Source organism: Leucopleurus acutus (genome assembly GCF_964270905.1).
Source record: "Leucopleurus acutus genome assembly, chromosome: 3".
NCBI classification, from domain to species: Eukaryota; Metazoa; Chordata; class Mammalia; order Artiodactyla; family Delphinidae; genus Leucopleurus; species Leucopleurus acutus.
Window position 1 is genome coordinate 115,590,425 of NC_139145.1, and position 20,796 is coordinate 115,611,220.

The 20,796-nt window shown below is 41.9% G+C and overlaps 1 protein-coding gene across 14 annotated transcripts in view; it reads right to left on the minus strand.

The window, feature by feature from the left end:
- PDE8B (phosphodiesterase 8B) overlaps window positions 1-20,796 on the minus strand; it is a 384,709-nt gene that overhangs the window by 305,356 nt on the left and 58,557 nt on the right. For all 14 annotated transcript variants that reach the window (XM_082836131.1, XM_082836145.1, XM_082836130.1 and 11 more), the window contains 2 exons: window positions 19,747-19,955; window positions 19,499-19,631 (listed from right to left, as the gene is read on the minus strand). In XM_082836131.1, coding sequence (XP_082692257.1) covers window positions 19,499-19,519 — 21 coding nt within the window. In that variant the 5' untranslated portion in view covers window positions 19,520-19,631; window positions 19,747-19,955. The remainder of the gene's footprint in view (window positions 1-19,498; window positions 19,632-19,746; window positions 19,956-20,796) is intronic.

A 20,796-nucleotide genomic window follows, 5' to 3' on the forward strand; every position in this document is an offset into this window, starting at 1 on the left:
ACACACACGCACACACACACACTCACACTCACACGCATGCACGCTGGCTTCAGATAGGTGTGATTATTCCAGGACACAGATTACAATGCCATTTTTAGAACTAGATTTTTAACTCTGCTCCCACTCAAGAAGTAGACTGGATCGATAATGGGCTGAAATGGCATCTGGTCATTTTCCTTTCCATGTGCACTCAGCGGGGTAGGATTCAGTAGGACCCAGGCCTCAGGCACTTCTCATTTTGTGTCTCATTATGGCTGCCGAGGACGGCTCTGTGGCCTGAATTCTGGGAGAACTATCTTATGAGCCATGTTTCTGAGATCACAGAAGAATTTTTTCCTTTACCGTAAGAGTCTCATGAAGGGATGTGGTTCTTCAAAAAGTGTGCCAGAACTGACCTAGGGCAGAACTGTGAAGGCAATGGCTTCCTCCCATCATCTTCCTGCTTCCAGTCTAAGTACCCAGCATCCAAATACCACTCCTGGCTTCTAGAACCTTCTATGATAGTCCCTGTCTGTTTTGACACGCCCAAGCTCTCATCTGCCTTACATCTCAAAGTTCACCCTTCCTGTAACCCTTCCCTCCCATACCTGCTCCCTGCTAGACAGACATGGGTTAACCATGAAGATGGAGATTTTATACCAGCTGGGTAAAGGTTTGGGTTTTTTGTTGTTGTTGTTTTGTTTTATTCTTTGTTGTTATGATAGTTAAGGAAGCCGAGTTGTTTGTTTCAGACCCACTTTAGGGCTCTTGTCCTGCCAGAGGAGGGGATGAAGTAGGAGGCAGGAGCCTTGTACTCTACCTAGAGGCTGGATATTCCACTAACACTCAGCGTTTTGTTCTTCTCCTTTGGACCCAGCTTGTCCTGGCTCATAGGAACCGAGTGTCAAAATTTCAAGAATTTTTGCCAGATCGTTGTTAAACACTGCCATTATTAAAAGTTATATTACATAGGCATACAATTAAATAAATTATATTAAAAACAGGGTAATCTACACTTAAACCTCATCACTTCCTCATTATTTCATGATACGCTCATCTACGCACTTGAAGTTATTTATGTCTATGGGGTCTCTACGGTGCAAATACTACATCTGGTGCGTTACTGCACATATTTTCCCAATTCCGTGTCCAGTGACGTCACACTGGTAGCCTGAACGCAGCCATGGTGGGTGGGAGTACTTACACCAGAGAATTTGGTTCACGCTACAAATCAGGGCTTTAGTTATTGCCTCTTCCTCCATCAAACCGGTTGTTAAGCATTCATGGGCATCCCACTATCTCGCCCTCACTGGGCTCAGGGGCCAGACCTGTGATCAGCTAGATCCATACCCAACGGCATGGATGTGGGGAGAGGTCTTCAGAACCTCCCCAAAGCTCTGTCTGTGCCTTCCCAAAGCCACTTTGCTGGGATAACTTCTGACGCTCTCCAGTCACTCCTGCTTTGTCCTCCCCCCCACTACAAAGACACCTGTGCCTGTCCCCAACACCCACCCTCACAGCCAACACATTCTGCTTGGGGTGATTCTGTCAACTCCAACTAAGTTCTGGGGAATGCGAGTCTGCGGGCCTGCGGGTGGGGAGTGGGGTCTGAAGGGGAGAAGCTGCAGCAGTGGAGTGTTTTGGATATAACACACATACCGCCTCTTCTCATTTGGTCCCATGAGTTGACTTCAAAGCCGGGAGCTCAGTGGTTCTCCTCGGTTTTCCACTCTAGACATCATTTGGGCAGATACATACCGGAATCGCTGGGTGAAGGACTGAGCAGGTAAACCTATAACTCTGGCCTCTGGATTTCAAGGCACTTAGCTTTTTTCTTTTCTCCCTGAGTGAATGGGTCAAAGGGCATCATCCTTAGAAGAATATACATTGTTCTGCATTTTACAAAGCCCTATCACATTTATTATTACATACAGCTTTTAGAATGACACCGTGAGGGGCACAACACACACATTACTGTCGCCATTATGAACAAAAGGGGTCAAGATACAGACACTATCAGAACGAGCAATGCCCACCTGGCTAGTTTGTAAAAGAACTGGGATCAGGTCCCACAGTGCCAGCTGGTTTTGAACATGTCATACCTTACAAAAGTAGGAAGCATGACATGCCAATTACTTTGACTGGAAGTCAACCGTGGAAGTCAACCATGGGAGTCAAAAATGGGCTATCCGTTCTCTCTTCCTCCTCCAAGGACTTTCCTGTTAGCTTTCCACCTGATTCCATGGCATTGAACTATTTAGAGGTTCATCCTGGTCATGCAGACCATTTATTTACCAGAAAGTGAGATTAGAAGTTGACCTTCAGTGTCCTTAACAGATGACACCAGAGTACAAAGAAGAAGACCACAAGGCCACGGGACCACAAGGCCACAGGATCCATGGGGAAAGCTAGAGTTGGTGCAGAAGCTCTGCTTGTAAAACAGAGTATGGAGTTCTTAAAGTATGAATTCACATACCATAAACATATAAACAATTTTTTTATGAGACTATGGTTTATTAATTCCTGACTCAAAAACTGGATGACATTAAGCCTCATTGATTTGCTGGCCAATTGGGCAGAGACTGTGAAGGGGGAAAGGAGAGAGGCCAGCTTTTGCAAAACAGCTGCTTACCCAGTCCTTGGGCCAGACCCAAAGGACTGGGGAAAAGAAACTCCTTATTATATCCTTGTAAGTGAGACTTCTTGTTTTGTAAACTGTGACTGGGAAAATTTGTACCAAACTGTTAGTAGTGGTTATTCAAGGGGAAATGAAGATTTTTCTAAAAAGTCCCACTAACAACAGTTTTTCAGCAGATAACAACCTTTCTTCAGTCTTCCTTATACTTTCAGAAGCACAATAATGACACCCTTAAATTTATTAAGCATAAATAAGCCTTTATTAAGTGTTCTTATCCATTACTTCAACTAAGCCATGTAAACACTCTACATAAGAATCCTATCCTTAGATAAACTAAGCCATAATCTCCCCAAAGACAAATGCAGAGAGTGACATTACACTAACAGGGAAGGGATTGCCATGCAAGCCGTTTCTCCATCTCCCTCTCTTCCTAAGTTGCTGTGTCTGTTTAGGGTCCTCATAATTTTATCTCTGACCCTCATTCCTATTACAAAATTGAGTTCAGAAGGCATTCTGTTTGCTCCTTCTCTTGGTATTTATTCACATGCTTGCCTCATGGGTAAAATCAATGGCACATGGCTACTTTGAAAAGTAACATAGAAATCATTTTAATGTAACTTTCCCATGAGTAAGATTAATGCTCCCTTTTAACCTGTCTTCTTTATTTGAAGTCAAGTATATTTAGTCTGTAGGTCTGGTTAAAGCAAATATGGGAATCAATTCTTTGTGTAAATAAGTCAATTACTACTAAGAACTATTGTGAATGGTTAATAATTCTTTGGGGCTCACCTATGGACTTGGATCCTGGGAAAGGCACAAATTAGGTATTTGTGATTTAAAAAAACTGGCTCATTTTCTCTCTACTCATTGCTAAGATCAGGGCCACTGAATTATTGGTTAGTAATGGGCTGGCTTCCTATTAGCTTTTTTTTTTTTAAATAAATTTATTTATTAATTTTTGGCTGCGTTGGGTCTTTGTTGCTGCACACGGGCTTTCTCTAGCTGCAGTGAACGGGGGCTACTCTTCACTGTAGTGCGCAGGCTTCTCATTGTGGTGACTTCTCTTGCTGCAGAGCCCGGGCTCTAGGCACATGGGCTTCAGTAGTTGTGGCATACTGGCTCAGTAGTTGTGGTGCACGGGCTTAGTTGCTCCACAGCATGTGGGATCTTCCCGGACCAGGGCTCGAACCCGTGTGGCCTGAATTGGCAGGCTGATTCTTAACCACTGTGCCACCAGGGAAGTCCCCCTATTAGCTTTAATACCCCTGTTTCTGTCTTACTCTCACCAAGTAAACATGAACTCATTATTAAAATCAAGAATATTCTCACAGGTGATAAATGTGTTAATTATCTTGGTCTTGGTGATCATTCCACAAGATATATGTATATCAAATCATCACATTATACATTTTAAATACATACAATTATATTTGTCAATTACTCCTCAATAAAGTTGGGAGGGAAAGAATATGTTTTCACTAAATCCAAAGATAACATCAAGATGATTTGGTGGGGAAAGGTGGTTGGCTTAATTGTATTTCAACATACTATTGGGGAAAAGGATGAGAAAGAGAAAAAGAAAGGGGGGAAAGAGGGGAGAGAGAAAGAAAGAGAAAGAGAGAGAGGAGCCAGTATTCACAGGGCACAAAACAGAAAAGAGATTAGCACTGCTAGGAGTGTTCAGCTGTTCCCAAGGCTGAAAAACAGAATAAAAGGAGCAGAATTGACCAAAATGTCTAAACTATTTTAATATTTAGTAAACAAAGCATTTTAAATTGGGGGAGGGGGTGGATGGAATATCAGTAAACGGTATTGAGATAATTTGCTAACATTTTTGAAAGGTAATTCAGGTAGATTAAATATTTTAATGTTCTCATTTTAGATTTAATTTTGTTTCAATTTTCAATTAAAATTTTAACACTATAGGGCTTCCCTGGTGGCGCAGTGGTTGAGAGTCCGCCTGCCGAAGCAGGGGACACGGGTTTGTGCCCCGGGCCGGGAAGATCCCACATGCCGCGGAGCGGCTAGGCCCGTGAGCCAAGGCCACTGAGCCTGCGCGTCCAGAGCCTGTGCTCCGCAACGGGAGAGGCCACAACAGTGAGAGGCCTGCGTATAACCAAAAAAAAAAATTTAACACTATAAAAATGCTAAAAATTATAAATAAATAGTTGTTTAATGTGAGGGATAATAGTGACTTTCTAAGAATAACACCAAAGACATCAGCATTAAGAAAAAGACTGATATGTTTGACTTTGTAAAAACTAGAAAAAATTTTTGTATATTAAAAATATCCATGACACCAGTCCTTTGTCAGATACACATATTAAATATTTTCTCACAATCTGTGACTTGCCTTTCATTTTCTTAGTTATTTAGAGAATACAACAGCATAGATGAATCTCAAAAACATGCTTTGTGAAGTAAAGTACATATTGTATGATTCCATTTATGTCAAGTTCTAGAATAGGAAAAACTAATCTGAAATGATGGAAATTAGATTCATGTAAAATGGCACAAGGGAATTTTTTTGAGATGACAGAAATGTTCTACTGATATATCTTGATTTTGGTCATGGCTACTTGGGTATATACATTTATCAAAACTCATTGAATTGTACACTTAAAGTGGATGCATTTTACTGTATATAAAGTATATTGCAATTACACTGAAAAAATTTCATTATAAGCACCAAAGAAAATGACAAACTGTGAGAATATTTGCAACACTAAGGCAGACAAATTTGTGAGGTCCTAACATACAAAGAATTGATTTCTTACAAATCAATAAGAAAAAAATGAACATAGCAATAGAAAATTAGAAAAAGCATCCAAAAGAGTAATTCATAAAAGAAGAAATATAAGTGGCCAGTAAGTCTGAAAAAGACTCCAACTCTTTATAAATCAAATAAATATAAGACGAAAACTCTAATTTGAAAAGGTATATGCACCCCAATGGTCACAGCAGCACTATTACAATAACCAAGACATGGAAGCAACCTAAATGTCTATCAACAGAATGGATAAAGAAGACGTGGTATATATATATATATATATATATATATACACACACACACACAGTGGAATATCACTAAGCCATAAAAAAGAATGAAATAATGTCATTTGCAGCAACATGGATGGACCTAGAGATTATCATACTAAGTGAAGTAAGTCAGACAGAGAAAGACAAATATCATATGATATTGTTGATATGTGAAATCTAAAAAAAAAAAAAAAAAAAGACACAAATGAACTTATTTCCAAAACAGAAAGAGACTCACAGACACAGAAAACAAACTTACGGTTACCAAAGGGGAAAGGGGGTAAGGGGGAGAGATAAATTAGGAGGTTGGGATTAACATATACATACTACTATGCATAAAATAGATAATCAACAAGGACCTACTGTATAGCACAGGGAACTATACTCAATATTCTATAATAACCTGGGGAAAATAATCTGAAAAAGTGTGTGTGTGTGTGTGTGTGTGTGTGTGCGTGTATATATGTGTGTATATATATATATACATACATACATACACGCGCACACACACACACACACACACATACATATATATGTATAACTGAATCTCTGTGCTATTCACCTGAAACTTACATGATATGGTAAATCAACTATACTTCAATTAAAAAACTTTTTTTAAAGTGGACAAAAAAAACAATGACCAAAAAAAAAAGACTCCAACTCTTTATAAATCAAAGATATATAAATTAGAATAACAATATCATTTATCAAATTGATTTTTTTAAATTAAATACTTAGGTTTGGTGAGGGCTGGGAGAAAAAGACATTTTTAGATCTATTCTTCCCAGAAGAAAAACTGTCAATGTATATCCAAAGTCCTTTTGCTTTCACAAGATGTCTAGACACAGGGACTATGCATGGGTAACACAGATCCATGATGGCTGGAGAGCAAGGGGCGACCCTGTCACCAGCCTGGGGGCCAGCTGAGTCATCTGACTTGCCAGCTAGGTTATATCCTCTCCTCTGTGGTAGAGGACAGTAAATTTGATTGAGTTTTCTCAATTTCTTAGACCAAATAGTGTAGGGGAGGACTTCCCCAAGAGAAGGAATAAGACAGACAGAAAAGATACAGATTTTACTTCAGGGGACAAGCAGGCATTCTCCTGTCTCCATGCTCAGACTCTCCAACTTCATCCTGCTGGGGCCACCTTCCTGCGTTAGGTAATGAATAAGCCATCAAGTGAGTCAACTCAAGTCTCATGTGATGCTTGCCATTCCATCATCCCTGCATGGACCAGGAGGGATGGTGTCTCCTTCTTGGCTGTAGTGGGATTCTGTCTTCCCTGCTGTGATCACAGGTGATGTGTGAAAAAAAGTAGGAAGAGGCCACTCCTAAAGGAAAAGCTGGAGTCCCAGAAAAGGCCTATTTCAACCTAAAAATACGCATATGTATGAAATGAGTCTGCTATGGGTGTCCAGCGGAGAAGTTAGTAAAAGGATTCTGCCCATGGGCCATCTGTTGGAAGCTCCAGCCACAGGAGCTGGGAGCTGGAGGATTACCCAGATGCCTTTTTATAGTCCATACTAATTGCTCCTTTCTTTAATTCCCTGCTGCAATTTGCATCAGTCCACTAGTGACCTCCAAGTTGTTCTTACATTGTTTCAAAGGAATTCAGCCTGTCTCCTTAACCAGCAGGAAAACCACAAGTCAGAATCTTAGCTCCTTCCTTAAGCCTCCCTTGATTACCCTAGTCCGGGATGATCTTTCTCATTATCCCTACCAGGCAATAATCACGTTCTGGTTTATGGCAGAATTTCTTTTGTTGCCTTGAATTACTTTACATTTTTAGCATGAAGTTTTACTCTTTGTGTATTCACATCTTTCCTCCCCACAGATTCACCTGACATTTCTTTATATCCCCAGCTGCACACAGCATACAGTGCTAGACAGCAAAGTCTAGTGGCCCAGAACCCAGGTGCCAGAGTCAGATACCTGGGTATGAATTCCAGCTCTGCCACTTACTAGCTGCATGACTGTAGCAAATTAGCCAGCCTCTGTGTGTCTTCTTTATCTGTACAAATGAGGACAGAAGTGGCACCACTTCACGGGGCTGTAATGAGGGCTGAGACAAATGCCTGGCAAGTGTTGAGCACAGTGCCTGATAAGTGCTCAGTAAACATCAGCTATTACTATATAAGTGCTTAGTAAATCCCTGCTAATTGAATGGCTCTAATGGGCAAGGACATTCAGTAAACACAGAGCTGCTCTAGCGTGGTGTGAACCCCATGCTGTCCTGAAAAGGGGAAGCAGAGACTCTGTGTAACAGGCTCTGCAGGACAGGTCAAATAGTATCACAGCACCTCGGGTTCTGGTGGAGGGGGGAGAAATGTGGGGAAGGAAGGGCACAACTGAGGTTTTTAAAATGGGCAAAGGAACTGAATAGAAATTTCTCCAAAGATATACAAATGGCCAGTAAGCACGTGAAAATACACTCAATATCATTAATCACAGGGAAACGCAAATCAAAAATCACAGTGACTTACGGCTTCATACGCCCTATGGTGACAGTAACACAAAAAAAATTCAGATAAAGCAAATGTTGGTGAGGATATAGAGGAATCAGAACCCTCCTGTACTGCTGGTGGGAATGTAAGATGGTGCAGCCGCTTTGGAAAGCAGTCGGGCACTTCCTCAAGCAGTTAAACACAGAGTTAGCACATGACCCAGAAACTTCACTTCTAGGTATATAACCAAAAGAAATGAATACATGTCCACACAATAACTTGTACTAAATGTTTACAGCAGCATTCTTTATAATATCAAAGAAAAGAAAAGCAGTTATTAGTATATTAATTCATTCAACAAATATTTATTGAGCACCTCTTACGTCCCAGGAAAATAAGAAATTTCTTTTCTTGGAGTTAATTAAGAGTGTAATATCTAGGGTGTGTCCTTTCCTCTCTATATCTATCCATCAGGCTGTTATAGTTCAAGCCTCAATGACTTCTGGCCTGAATTGTTGTGGCTGCCTCTTAGCTAGGCTTCGTGCCCACTCTGCTGTTTTCTTTAGCAGTCTGTACTGAGCAGAGTCAGTCAGGTGAGTTTTCTAAATGACCTGCATACTTTATCTCCTTTCTGAAAATCTTCAGCGGCTCCCCATTGCCGGGGTGGTCTGTCCCTCCTGGATCTCCATCCTCAAAGTCTCACATTTCCAAGTGCATTTAGGATACTCTGGATCGACCCAGCATATTTCTTCTTCCCTTTTAAAAACCAGTTCAAGTATCTGCTCCCCTGGCAGCCCTCTACATCCATCAGAGCCCACCCAGAAATACAGAAATGGCTTTCTGTATTCACATGGAGTGAATTTAGTGTAGGGGATTGGTTTCAAAGCAGGTGATGGAAAACACTGAGTCACCAACCAGGGGACAGTGAGATTAGCACCAGCAAGAAGCTGCTACCACTCCTAGGCTGGAGGGGCAATCGGAGGAGGTGACCAGAGTCCAGGGGCCATAATCACCCTGCAGAAGCTGTACCCCAGTGGGCCTGTCCAGCAGGAAGTGGAGTCACGGCAGAGACCCAGATGCTGTGAAGGAACAGGAGAGATACCCTGACCCGCCTCTCTCCACTACCCTCCAGTCTGGCACCTTTGCCTCCCATTGGCTGGACCAGCCGGAAGCCAGCTGACACTGAGCCTGCAAGGGTTCCCGCTCCCACCCTCAACACAAAGAGGGCAGAGGAAGAGAGAGGGTTGGAAGGTTCCTCTTCCTGACTAGGCAGATTGTCACTGTCTCTTCTCCACTCTGATCCTATCTTTTTTATAACCCTGATCCCACTGGGCTGTGATTTCTGTTTACAAGCCTGTTTTCTTTAGTGGAATCCCACAGGGTAAGACAATGGCCTTATTCATCTTGCTGGCCTGAGCTCCTGGCATAACTCACAGTACGTAATAGGCATTTTATCTTTGTTGGATACCTATGGAGAGGAAACTCCTGGAGTTACCTCCAGTTAGCCCTCCTTTTCCATCTCCTTGGCGTTGACTGCCTGAACTCTCAGCACTAAAGACTAAACAAGGAGGAGCTTGGGGTCCATTCAACTCTCTGGGTCTGCAATCCATAGCCTTATATTTAAATACTCCCAACAACAAATCCCAATAATGATTTATTCTCAGAGCACCATCAACATATCAACCTTCTCTCTTCCCACAGCTACATGAAAATTATCCAAGGAAATTCCCCCAAATCTCAAGATATCTTCCCTCTACCACCCAAGATGTTTCTAGGTCACCTCTCCCTGCTGTTAGTCAGTATGCGCCCAGGGTAAACAAACTAATTTTAAAATCAGCTTAAGCAAAACATAATTAGGAAGATAAATTAGCTGCCCCCAAAAACTGCATAATGAATGCCCAAAGAGAAATTATTTTATTATCCACCATTTTTATTATCTGTGTAACATTTTCTCTTCCATCATTGCAGATGATACTCAGCTGAAAGTGTAGGGAAATACCACAGAGCTTAAGTTCTGACCTTGACTGTCTGTACAATGATTACCAAGGAGAAAAACGGGCTGTTTTTGTTTTTCTTATCTTGAATTTATAACACCAGCCTAGTTGTATAACAAGGAGAGTAGAGGAAAAGACCCCTGTAATTATATTCAGACAATCAGGGTCCAACTCTTGATTCTAATTTATTGCCGGACAATATGGGCAACTTGAGCAACCTCTCAGAAATCAGTTTCTTCGAGTGTACAATGAGGGTGAGGATAACATCTACCTCAATGGTGCCGAGAGCCAACACAGGCTTACTATCTGGTTTCAAGCATTTCATATAAATCTTTAATCTTTACCACAACTTCATAAATTACCTACTATTATTTTCATTTTACACATAAGGAAACAAGCACAGAGAGATTAAGTAACTTGCTCAAAGGGTTGTAAAAATTGAGTGTGATTTTCACAGTGAAATCATTAACTGTCTGAAACACAGTAGGTGCTCAATTAATTTTTCCCTTTACAGTCCCCCTCCCCTCTTGCCAAATTAACTAATCGTTATAAAAACTGGGTTTTTTTAATTAAAGTATAGTTGATTTACAATGTTGTGTTAATTACTGCTGTACAGCAAAGTGATTCACTTATACATATATACACATTCTTTTTTATATTCTTTTCCATTACGGTTTATCACAGGATATTGAATATAGTTCCCTGTGCTATACAGTAGGCCCTTGTTATTATCCATTCTATATATAATACTAATTATATATAGAATGCTAATCCCAAACTCCTACTCCATCCCTTCCCTACCCACACCCCCTGTCTTGGCAACCACAAATCTGTTCTCTATGTCTGTGAGTCTGTTTCTGTTTCGGAGATAAGTTCATTTATGTCATATAGATTCCACACATAAGTGATATCATATGATATTTGTCTTTCTCTGTCTGACTTACTTCACTTAGTACAATAATCTCTAAGTTCATCCATGTTGCTGCAAATGTCATTATTTCAATCTTTTTTATGGATGAGTAGTATTCCATTGTATATATGTACCACATCTTCTTTATCTATTCATCTGTCAATAGACATTATGCTGCTTCCATGCCTTGGCTATTGTGAATAGTGCTGCTATGAACATTGGGGTGCATGTATCCTTTTGAATTATAGTTTTGTCCGACATACACCCAAGAGTGGCATTGCTGGATCATATGACAACTCTATTTTTAGTTTTTTGAGGAACCTCCATACTGTTTTCCATAGTGGCTGCACCAATATACATTCCCACCAACAGTGTAGGAGGGTTCCCAGAAAATGATTTTTTTAATAAAGCTCTTTGTTCAAGGGGCCTGGATCCTTCACCCCTAGCTGTGCACTCATTGTACTCTGTACCTCAGTTTCCCCCTGTGTAGAATGAAACAGCAGACTGTCGGCAGTCCCCAATCAGCGGCCTATGAGCTGGACCTGGCCCGCAGTTACACTTTGTTACACTGCATAATCTTTACACTTTAAAAAAGTAGTTGCCAATGTTTAAAAATCAGTAGATTTCCTTACTTGTCTCTCTTTCTCTCTCACACCCACACCCATACCCTCAACACACATTTCAGGGTTTTCTTGGAAAATGAGCCCATCTGGCTACATGGGCTCTCATTCCCACAGGTCAATATTCACCTCAAGTTGAGTGCGGCCACCGCCTTTTACAAGGGACAGATATTCCCCAATTTGCCACCATCCCCATTTCTCACAGTTTCATGCAGACAGATGAGTCTACAACTTCTGGACTCAAGGATCATTGAGGTCTCTCCCTTCTACCACTAAGAGTCCATGATTCCCTGACACTTGAAAGCCTTTCTCAGAGGAAGTATCCACTGTAGGGCACCACAGATTTTCACGAATGTTGTTGTCACATAGGGTGACCAATTCATCCCAGTTTAACTGGAACTTTCCCCTTTTAGGCTGAAAGTCCTGCACCTGAAGAAATTCCTCGATCCCAGGCCAACCAGGTTGGTTACCCCATGTGTCATGTCCTAAGCTCACCCCTCCAGCAGCCTCTCCTATCTGGGAGATGAGGATACCATACTACACCCTTGTGCTCCTGAGTCTCCTTGGGCAGCTCTGCGGTGTTAGTAGAGCTTGCCTAGCATCCCCCCAGACAGAGTATTTGTTGGGGGAGCTGGGGTAGGCCAAATGAGAGGGCCTGGACCTGGTTACACGGCTGGGCTCAGTATGACTTTAGGTGGGTCACTCAGTCTCTGGGCCTCTCTGCTCTGCCATTTGTTCATTAAACAAATATTCATTAAGTGCTCCCCATGTGCCAGGCACCATTCAAGGCACAGCAGTGAATAAGTGAGAAGGTCCTTGCCCTTAGAGAACTCACATCTAGAAGAAGAAACAGAGAGCAAAACAAGTACACAATATCTGATAGAATTTCAGGTGGTGACAATGCCATAAAGAAACCATTGACCAAATGGGAGAGGCAAAGTTCACAGAGCCACAGGGGCCATCAGCAATTTTGACAGGTGCCAAGCAGTACCAGAAGTGAGTCCAGGTTCCACCTGGCCTCCCGTTTTGAACAATATGAAATTCTTCAGTTTGGGACTTTTTTTTTTTTTTTCCAGTACGCAGGCCTCTCACTGTTGTGGCCTCTCCCGTTGCGGAGCACAGGCTCCGGATGCGCAGGCTCAGCGGCCATGGCTCACGGGCCCAGCCGCTCTGCGGCATGTGGGATCTTCCCGGACCGGGGCATGAACCCGCGTCCACTGCATCGGCAGGTGGCCTCTCAACCACTGAGCCACCAGGGAAGCCCAAGTTTGGGACTTTTTGACTCAAGTGTTACAAGTAACAATTCAATTTTTCAATTATAAAATGTTTTTCTTTTTCAATGAAAAACAGCTTTATGGTTACAATCCATATCAATATCAAATCTGGTTCTCATACAGATGGATCGGAATTCACCAAGTCAAATCCACTCAAATAACAGTGTTAGGGTTGAGGAAAGAGAGAGGCCAACCTTATTAGCAAACTGACATTATATTAAACAAAGTGTAGCTAGAGTCAGGGGCCCATGTGCTAAAGCCGGAAGCAGAAAAATGAATGAATGAATGAATGAATGGACTGCCTAATACCTCCCTCCCTCCCCCGAAAGAGCTGTATATTGCCTCAGTGAAAGAAGTACCCACTTATAACCAATTAAATAAGGTAAACTAGTACAGTACGTCATTCATTCATTGCACAAATAGGTACTGAGTACCTACTATGTGCCAACACTATTGTAAATAATGAAAGAAGGTGATACTTGGGAAGTCCAACATATTTATCTATATTTAAAAGAACTTATTTTTCTGATTATAAAATAATAAATTGCTTTTTATAATTCTGAAACTTAAAAAAAGGAATAAAACCATCCTTCAAGGCAGAGTTTCTCAGCCTCGGCACATACAGCATTTGGGGATGGGTAATTCTTTGTTGCAGGGGGCTGTCCTGTGCACTGTAAGATGTTTAGCAGCAGCCCTGGTCTCTATCCACTAGAAGCCACCAGCATTCCCCCATCCCCAGTCGTTAATACCAAAAATGCCTCCAGGCTTAGCAAATGCCCCTGGGGGAGCAAAATCACCTCAGATCCAGAACGGCTGCTTTAAGCAATCCACTTTGCTACACAATAGGGGCCTCAGAAGTCAAAGCCTACGGAGAGACCCCCTTTTTCCTGCAGCCAAATAAGCAGGAGGTTACCTCCTGGAGGAGCCCTTGTAATCCCCTTCTCCCTGATGTCAAGATACCAGCCCTCCAGAGAAAGGCAGTGCTGTCCCGGGTCTGGGTTGGGACGACAGGGTGGAGGTAGGGATGGACAGTGATTGCCAAGGGGATCAGCGAGCTTCTGGAGCTTTCGCTGTGTGCGTCACCGCTGCTGATCCAAGCTGTGCCCCAGACCTGTACTTCTCCAAATGAGCTTTGCTAACAACCCTGGAAGAAAAGCTCCCCCTGTGCAAGGCTTACACACCCACACATAAGTCCATCAGCCTGAGGCTGCTCTAAACAAGGAGGATTAAATTGTGCCTGTCCATCTTGAGCACTGTTAGGAGAGAGTCTCCAAAGCTGGGAGCAGGCATGCCTGCCTGTGCGCCCTGCTATACAGACTGCACAAAGGGTCCCTTGTGCACAGCCTAATCAAAGACAGAACCAAACAACCTGCCTGGCCTTTCAGCCCCAGCTTCGGCTGGTTCTTCAGAACAAACACTACTCACTAAGAAGTGAACATTTTCAGTTGGTAGAAAATGTCACCATGAGCCCAGGTCAGGCACAGTGTTTGTAGGTACATTAACCTGGGTCTTGGCTGATTGGAACAGAAGCAAAATTAGCCTTTTGTGTTACTACCTAGGGACTCAGATTCACTGGTTCCCAATCATAGGAAGGAGAGCTGGAAGAAGAAGAGGGAGCGGGTGGCAGAATCTGAGTTCTGCTTTTATTCATTAATTTCCTACACACTTGTTGAGTTCCTGTTATATGCCCAACACTGTTCCTGGGGAGAACTTAGCTTTGGATGGAACCTTTCAGGGTTCACTAAATCAAAAGCTCCTGGAGCCTGATGAGGAGACAAGCTGATGGCCCACCTAAAGGGGGCGCGACTCCTCAGCTCTAGCTGCCTGTTGCTATCATGGCCTATGAGCCAGATTTGCCAGAATTTCTGGATTTTCAAGAGAAACTGGAAAACTGGATTTCTATGTGAAATCTTTTTATTTTTAAGCATAGTCTGAAATTTTAAAATAAAAACAAAACAAAACATTCCTGCACGGACAAAAATGATCCAGTCTGCAAGCCTTTAAACCATAACTTTGGCTTTAGAGATGGTGGGGAGTACTGATTAAGAGTCAAGTACCTGGAAGGGGTAAGAAGGGTGTCTGGTTCTACCTCTTACTTGCTGTGTGACCTTGGGCAAGTTACCTAACTTCTCTGTGCCTTGCTTTCCTCATGTATTAAATGAGCATGATGAAGTACACTGTAGACTTAAATGAGAGAATGCGTGTACATGCCTGATCTACAACAGATCAATAAACATGAGCTATCATTTTTACAGGTCATCTGGTCCACTCTCCCAGAAATCCCTTTTACAACAGCCTTGGCAGTTGAACATCTGGTCACTGCTTGTGTGCTTTCTGAGACAGGAAGCTCAGGGCTTCTTAGGGAATCCCAGGTGTATAACAACCCCCAAATCTCAGTGGCTTAATCCAACGTATGTTCACTTATTGCTCATGTCCCAGTCTAGTGTGAACACATCCGGTGCTCTATCCCACCCCATGCCCTGTGGATCCATATACCTTCTATCTGGTAGCTCTGCCATCGCCCAGGACCTTCCCAGAATCCTCTACTGAGTTCTCTGTTTTCAGCTAGCTAAGAGGAAAAAAAGAAAGAGAGAGAGAGAGAGAACATCAGGTGCATCACATCTGCACATTCCCATTTGCCAGAACCCTGGCACACGGCCCCAATCTAATTGTAAAGGAAGCTGGAACATGAAATGTTCTTCTGCATCCAGGAAGAGAAAATAGCATCAGTGAACATCTAAACAATCTCTGTTATGCTCTGCATTCGTATAAAGACAATTCTGCAGACTCAGAATGTCTGCCTGTTGGTCCCAGTCTTGCCCGTCAGTGCAACAGGCACAGGACAGCAGGAAGACACAAGCTGGGGCACAAGTAGGTGTGGATTTGAATCTCAGTTCAAATACTTGCTACTTTTGGACCTTGAGCAAATGGCTTCACCTCTTTGTATCTCAGTTTACTCATTTGAAAGATAAAGATAGTAATTACCTCCCTGGATTGTTGTAAGATGGAATAAGATAATACATGTGTTGGCACACTGCCTAATATCTGATACACAACCTAGAATTAATGCTCGTATCTCCCCTGGTCCTTTTCTACATGAATGCCTTCCAGGAATTTTAAAATGACTATAATTATTTCTGTAAGTTTTCTCTTCTCCCAGTTTCCTCAGCTATTTTCATTGTTTTTATGTCGTGTCATTACCAGCCCCTTCACTCTCTGGATGGCTGTTCCATAGACATACCTCAGTTTGTCAAGGGACCAAATATGCTGCCTGCCTTAATTAGGTTTCCCTGAAAACAGACCCTGAGATAGGACTTGCATGCAGATAATTTGGGTGGGGGGGTAGTTATCTTAGGAAACAGAAGTCGGGCAAATGGGGAAGGGAGAAAAGTCAACAAATGAGTGGGCTACAGCTCTGGGCAACTGGGGTTCAATCCCATAGGGGCTCTGAGGAATATGTAGAAGGCACCTTAGAACTGTCCACATTCTATGTCCTGCGGGATGAGAAGGCTGGGGCATTTACTTATGAAATCCTGCTCTCATTGGTTTAGAGCTGCCCCCAACCCAGGGGTATTACTTGCCTTAAAGTATGGGTTGTGCCTACATATAGCTGAGCAGACTTTGCAGACTCCTAAACAGCCCAGGGGAGAGACACTGTGACGTGAGCCTGGATGGACACTGGCAAAGTGCATGGCCATGTTCACCACAGCTACCCTGAAATCTGGTGGCTGAAGGATGTGGCCCAGTACATCACAAGCTCTGCTATGATACCTCTAACAAAAATGTCTGGAAGACTCCACCCCACGTGTTCATAAAGGTTGCCTGAGTGTAGGGATTACAGTGATCGTTATTTTATCTTTTTAATTTGTTTTGTTCGTTTCCCCAAGGAACACGTGATGGCCAAGAATAAATACTATGAGCCAAGGCAGGGTCTGACCAGTGTAGAAAAGAAAATATAATAGCTCATTAAAAGTAGACTGAGGGAGGGCTTCCCTGGTGGTGCAGTGGCTGAGAGTCCGCCTGCCGATGCAGGGGATGCGGGTTCGTGCCCCAGTCCAGGAAGAACCCACATGCCGCGGAGCGGCTGGGCCCGTGAGCCATGGCCGCTGAGCCTGCGCGTCCGGAGCCTGCGCTCCGCAACGGGAGAGGCCACAACAGTGAGATGCCCGCGTACCACAAAAAAAAAAAAAGTAGACTGAGGGTAAAGCGAGAAGTAGAACTGCTTATATTCATACATGATATCACCTTGTGCACAGAAAATCCCAAGGAATCCACATACAAGATGACTAGAACTAATAATGAGTTTAGCAATACTGTAGGATACAAGATCAATATTTAAAAATCAATTGTATTTCTATACTAGCAATGACAAATCCGAAAATAAAAAATGTTTTAATTCTACTCACAAAGCATAAACAGAATAAAATATTTAGGAATAAATTTAATAAAAGAAGTGCAAGACTTATACACTAAAAATTATAAAATATTACTAAGAGAAACTAATGAAGATTCAAATAAACAAAGAAACAATCTCTATTTATGGATAGGAAGGCTCAATATCGTCAAGATGCAAATTCTCCCCAAATTGATCTGTATATTCAGCACAATCCCTATCAAAATCCCAGCAGGCTTTCTTTTTTTTGATAGAAATTGACACACTGATCCTAAAAATTATATGGAAATGCAAAACAATAATTTATTATTATAATCAAAATAATTTTGCAGTAGAAGAACAAAGTTAGAAGACTTATATTACCTGATTTCGAAATTTACTATAAAGCCACGTGACTCAATACAGTGTGGTATTGGTGCAAGAAATACATATAGATCAATGAATGAAGTTTGAGAGTCCAGATATAAACACTTGCATTATGGTCAACTGATTTTTGATAAAGGTGCCAAAATAATTCAACGGGGGAATGAATTAGTCTTTTTTCAGCAAATGGTGACTATTGCATATCCCCTACACACAAAACCATAAACTTAGGCCCTTATCTCACACCATATATAAGAAAAGAACTTGAGTATCACAGGCCTAAATATAAGAGCTAAAACAATAAAACTTCTAGGAAAAAAATAGGAGAAAATCTTGGTAACTTTGGGTTGAACAAAGAGTCCTTAGATATGACAACAAAACCATGACACTTAAAAGAAAAACTGATAAATTGGACTTCATCAAAATTAAACTTTTGCACTCTAAAAGATCACTAAGCAAAAATTTTTTAAAATAAGCTATAGACTGGGAGAAAATATACAGAATTATAGATCTTATAAAGGACTTGTATATAGAAGAAATAAAAAAACTCTTACAACTCATTAATAAGACCACCCAATTTAAAAACGGGCAAAAGACTTAAATAGATATTTCACTAAAGATGGTACACAAATGTCTAAAAAGCATGTGGAAAGATGCCCCAATCGTTAGTCATTAGGGAAATGCAAATTAAAACTACAATGAGATTCTACTATATACCTCCTGGAACAGCTAGAATGTAAAAGAGAGACAACACCAAATGTTTGTGAGGATGTGGAAGAACTGGAATCTTCATACATTGTTGATAAGAATGTAAAATAGTTCAACCACAGTAGATGACAGTTTGACGGTTTCTTTAAAAGCTAGACATACATTTACCATACAACCTAGTGATTCCACTCCTAGGAATCTACCCAAGAGAAATAAAAACATATGTCTAGATGAACGGATAAAGAAGATGTGCCACATATATACAGTGGAATATTAGCCATAAAAAGAAACGAAATTGAGCTACTTGTAGTGAGGTGGATGGACCTAGAGTCTGTCACACAGAGTGAAGTAAGTCAGAAAGAGAAAAACAAATACCGTATGCTAACACATATATATATGGAATCTAAAAAAAAACAAAAAAAATGGTTCTGATGAATGTAGGGGCAGGACAGGAATAAAGACGCATAGAGAATGGACTTGAGGACACAGGGAGGGGGAAGGGGAAGTTGGGATGAAGTGAGAGAGTGGCATGGACATATATACACTACCAAACGTAAAATATATAGCTAGTGGGAAGCAGCTGCATAGCTCAAGGAGATCAGCTCGGTGCTTTGTGACCACCTAGAGGGGTGGAATAGGGAGGGTGGGAGGGAGGGAGATGCAAGAGGGAGGAGATATGGGGATATATGTATACGTATAGCTGATTCACTTTGTTATACAGCAGAAACGAACACACCATTGTAAAGCAATTATACTCCAATAAAGATGTTATATAAAAAACAAAAGAACAAAAAGAAACATATGTCTGCACGAAGACTTGTACGTAAATGTTTACAGTAGCATTATTTATAACATTCAAAAACTGAAAACAACCCAAATATCTGTTATCTGATAAATGTATAAACACAATGTTATACAACCAATTAAGAGAATACTCCACTCAACAACCATGGTGAACTTTTGAAAGTGCAAATTAGACTTGGGATTTTAAGGTTAAATGTAAAAGAGAGTTGTTCCAACATTGTTAACAGTTTAGAAATATTTAAGCCTGTATAAGTTTATATGATGTTACATTTTGGTACCTGTATAAGTCATTTTGGAGCTGACACACCTTGTTTCTGATCTGCTTACTCACCTCATTGGTGTGAAGCAGCATCCGGGCTTGCAATCGCTCTCCTTCCCTGGATTCCCTTTCAGTTTGTCGGACTCCTGGGCCAGGTGTATGTGTTTAGCCCCATGACGAAGGACTCCAGCTTCTGTAGGACACCCTTGTCAACAAGTTCAAAGACAACAAGAACAAATATGAGTTTCAACCTGTCTGTGGAATTCTGGCTCATGTTCATGGGATACCAGCCTGCTCGTTGACCTTCCCTTTCTGCTTACCTGCCTGTGGACTTCAAAAGTTTGACTGGGGTCAGACGTGCCTCCACGCTCACACAGCTGTTGGGGTATTCAGTTTCTTGCAGGTTGTCGACTGAGGACCTTATTTTCTTGCTGACATCAGTTGGAGGCTGCCTTCAGCTCCTTGCTGATATGGTAGCTCAGGACAAGGCAGTTTGCTCCTTCAAAGCCAGCAAAGGAGGGGAGGTCTCCTAGCAAGACGAATTGCAGTTTTATGTAATATAATCATGTGCACATAATCACACATATCCAACTGCCTTTGCCAAATTCTACCAGTTAGAAGCATTTCACAGGTCCCGTCCACACTCAAGAGGAATCACACACAGGAGGTAGGGAATGTAAGGGCTACCCTAGAGTCTGTCCACCACAGTCTACCCTCTGGTCCCCAGTGATTTGTGTCCCTCCCACATGAAAGATACATTTACTCCCTCCCAATTTCCCCAAGAATCTCATACCTTTATAGCATCTGCTCAAAGTCTAGAATCTCATCATCTAAATCAGGTCCAGGTAGGAATGAGTCTCCTTAATTATAGTTACTCTCAGTCTACAAAACTAGACAAGCTATCTGACACCCAACCATCCAACACACAGTAGAGGAACAGGTATGTAAAATAGTTATAGACATTCTATTTAAAATGGGACAGGGGGGCTTCCCTGGTGGTGCAGTGGTTCAGAGTCCACCTGCCGATGCAGGGGACATGGGTTCATGCCCCAATCCAGGAGGATCCCACATGCCGCGGAGCAGCTGGGCCCGTGAGCCATGGCCGCTGAGCCTGCGCATCCGGAGCCTGTGCTCCACAACGGGTGAGGCCACAACAGTGAGAGGCCCGCGTACCGCAAAAAAAAAAACAACAACAAACAAACAAACAAAAAAACTGTAAGATACTTTGGCAATCAATGAGCCAGTCTTCCATCTAATACAATAAAATGGGACGGGATATATGAAAGGTGAAAAGGAGTTACCAATCCAAAGAAATTTTGAAATTCAGCCTAGCAAACTCTTACCAGAGTTCCTCAATTCGATTCTAGGGC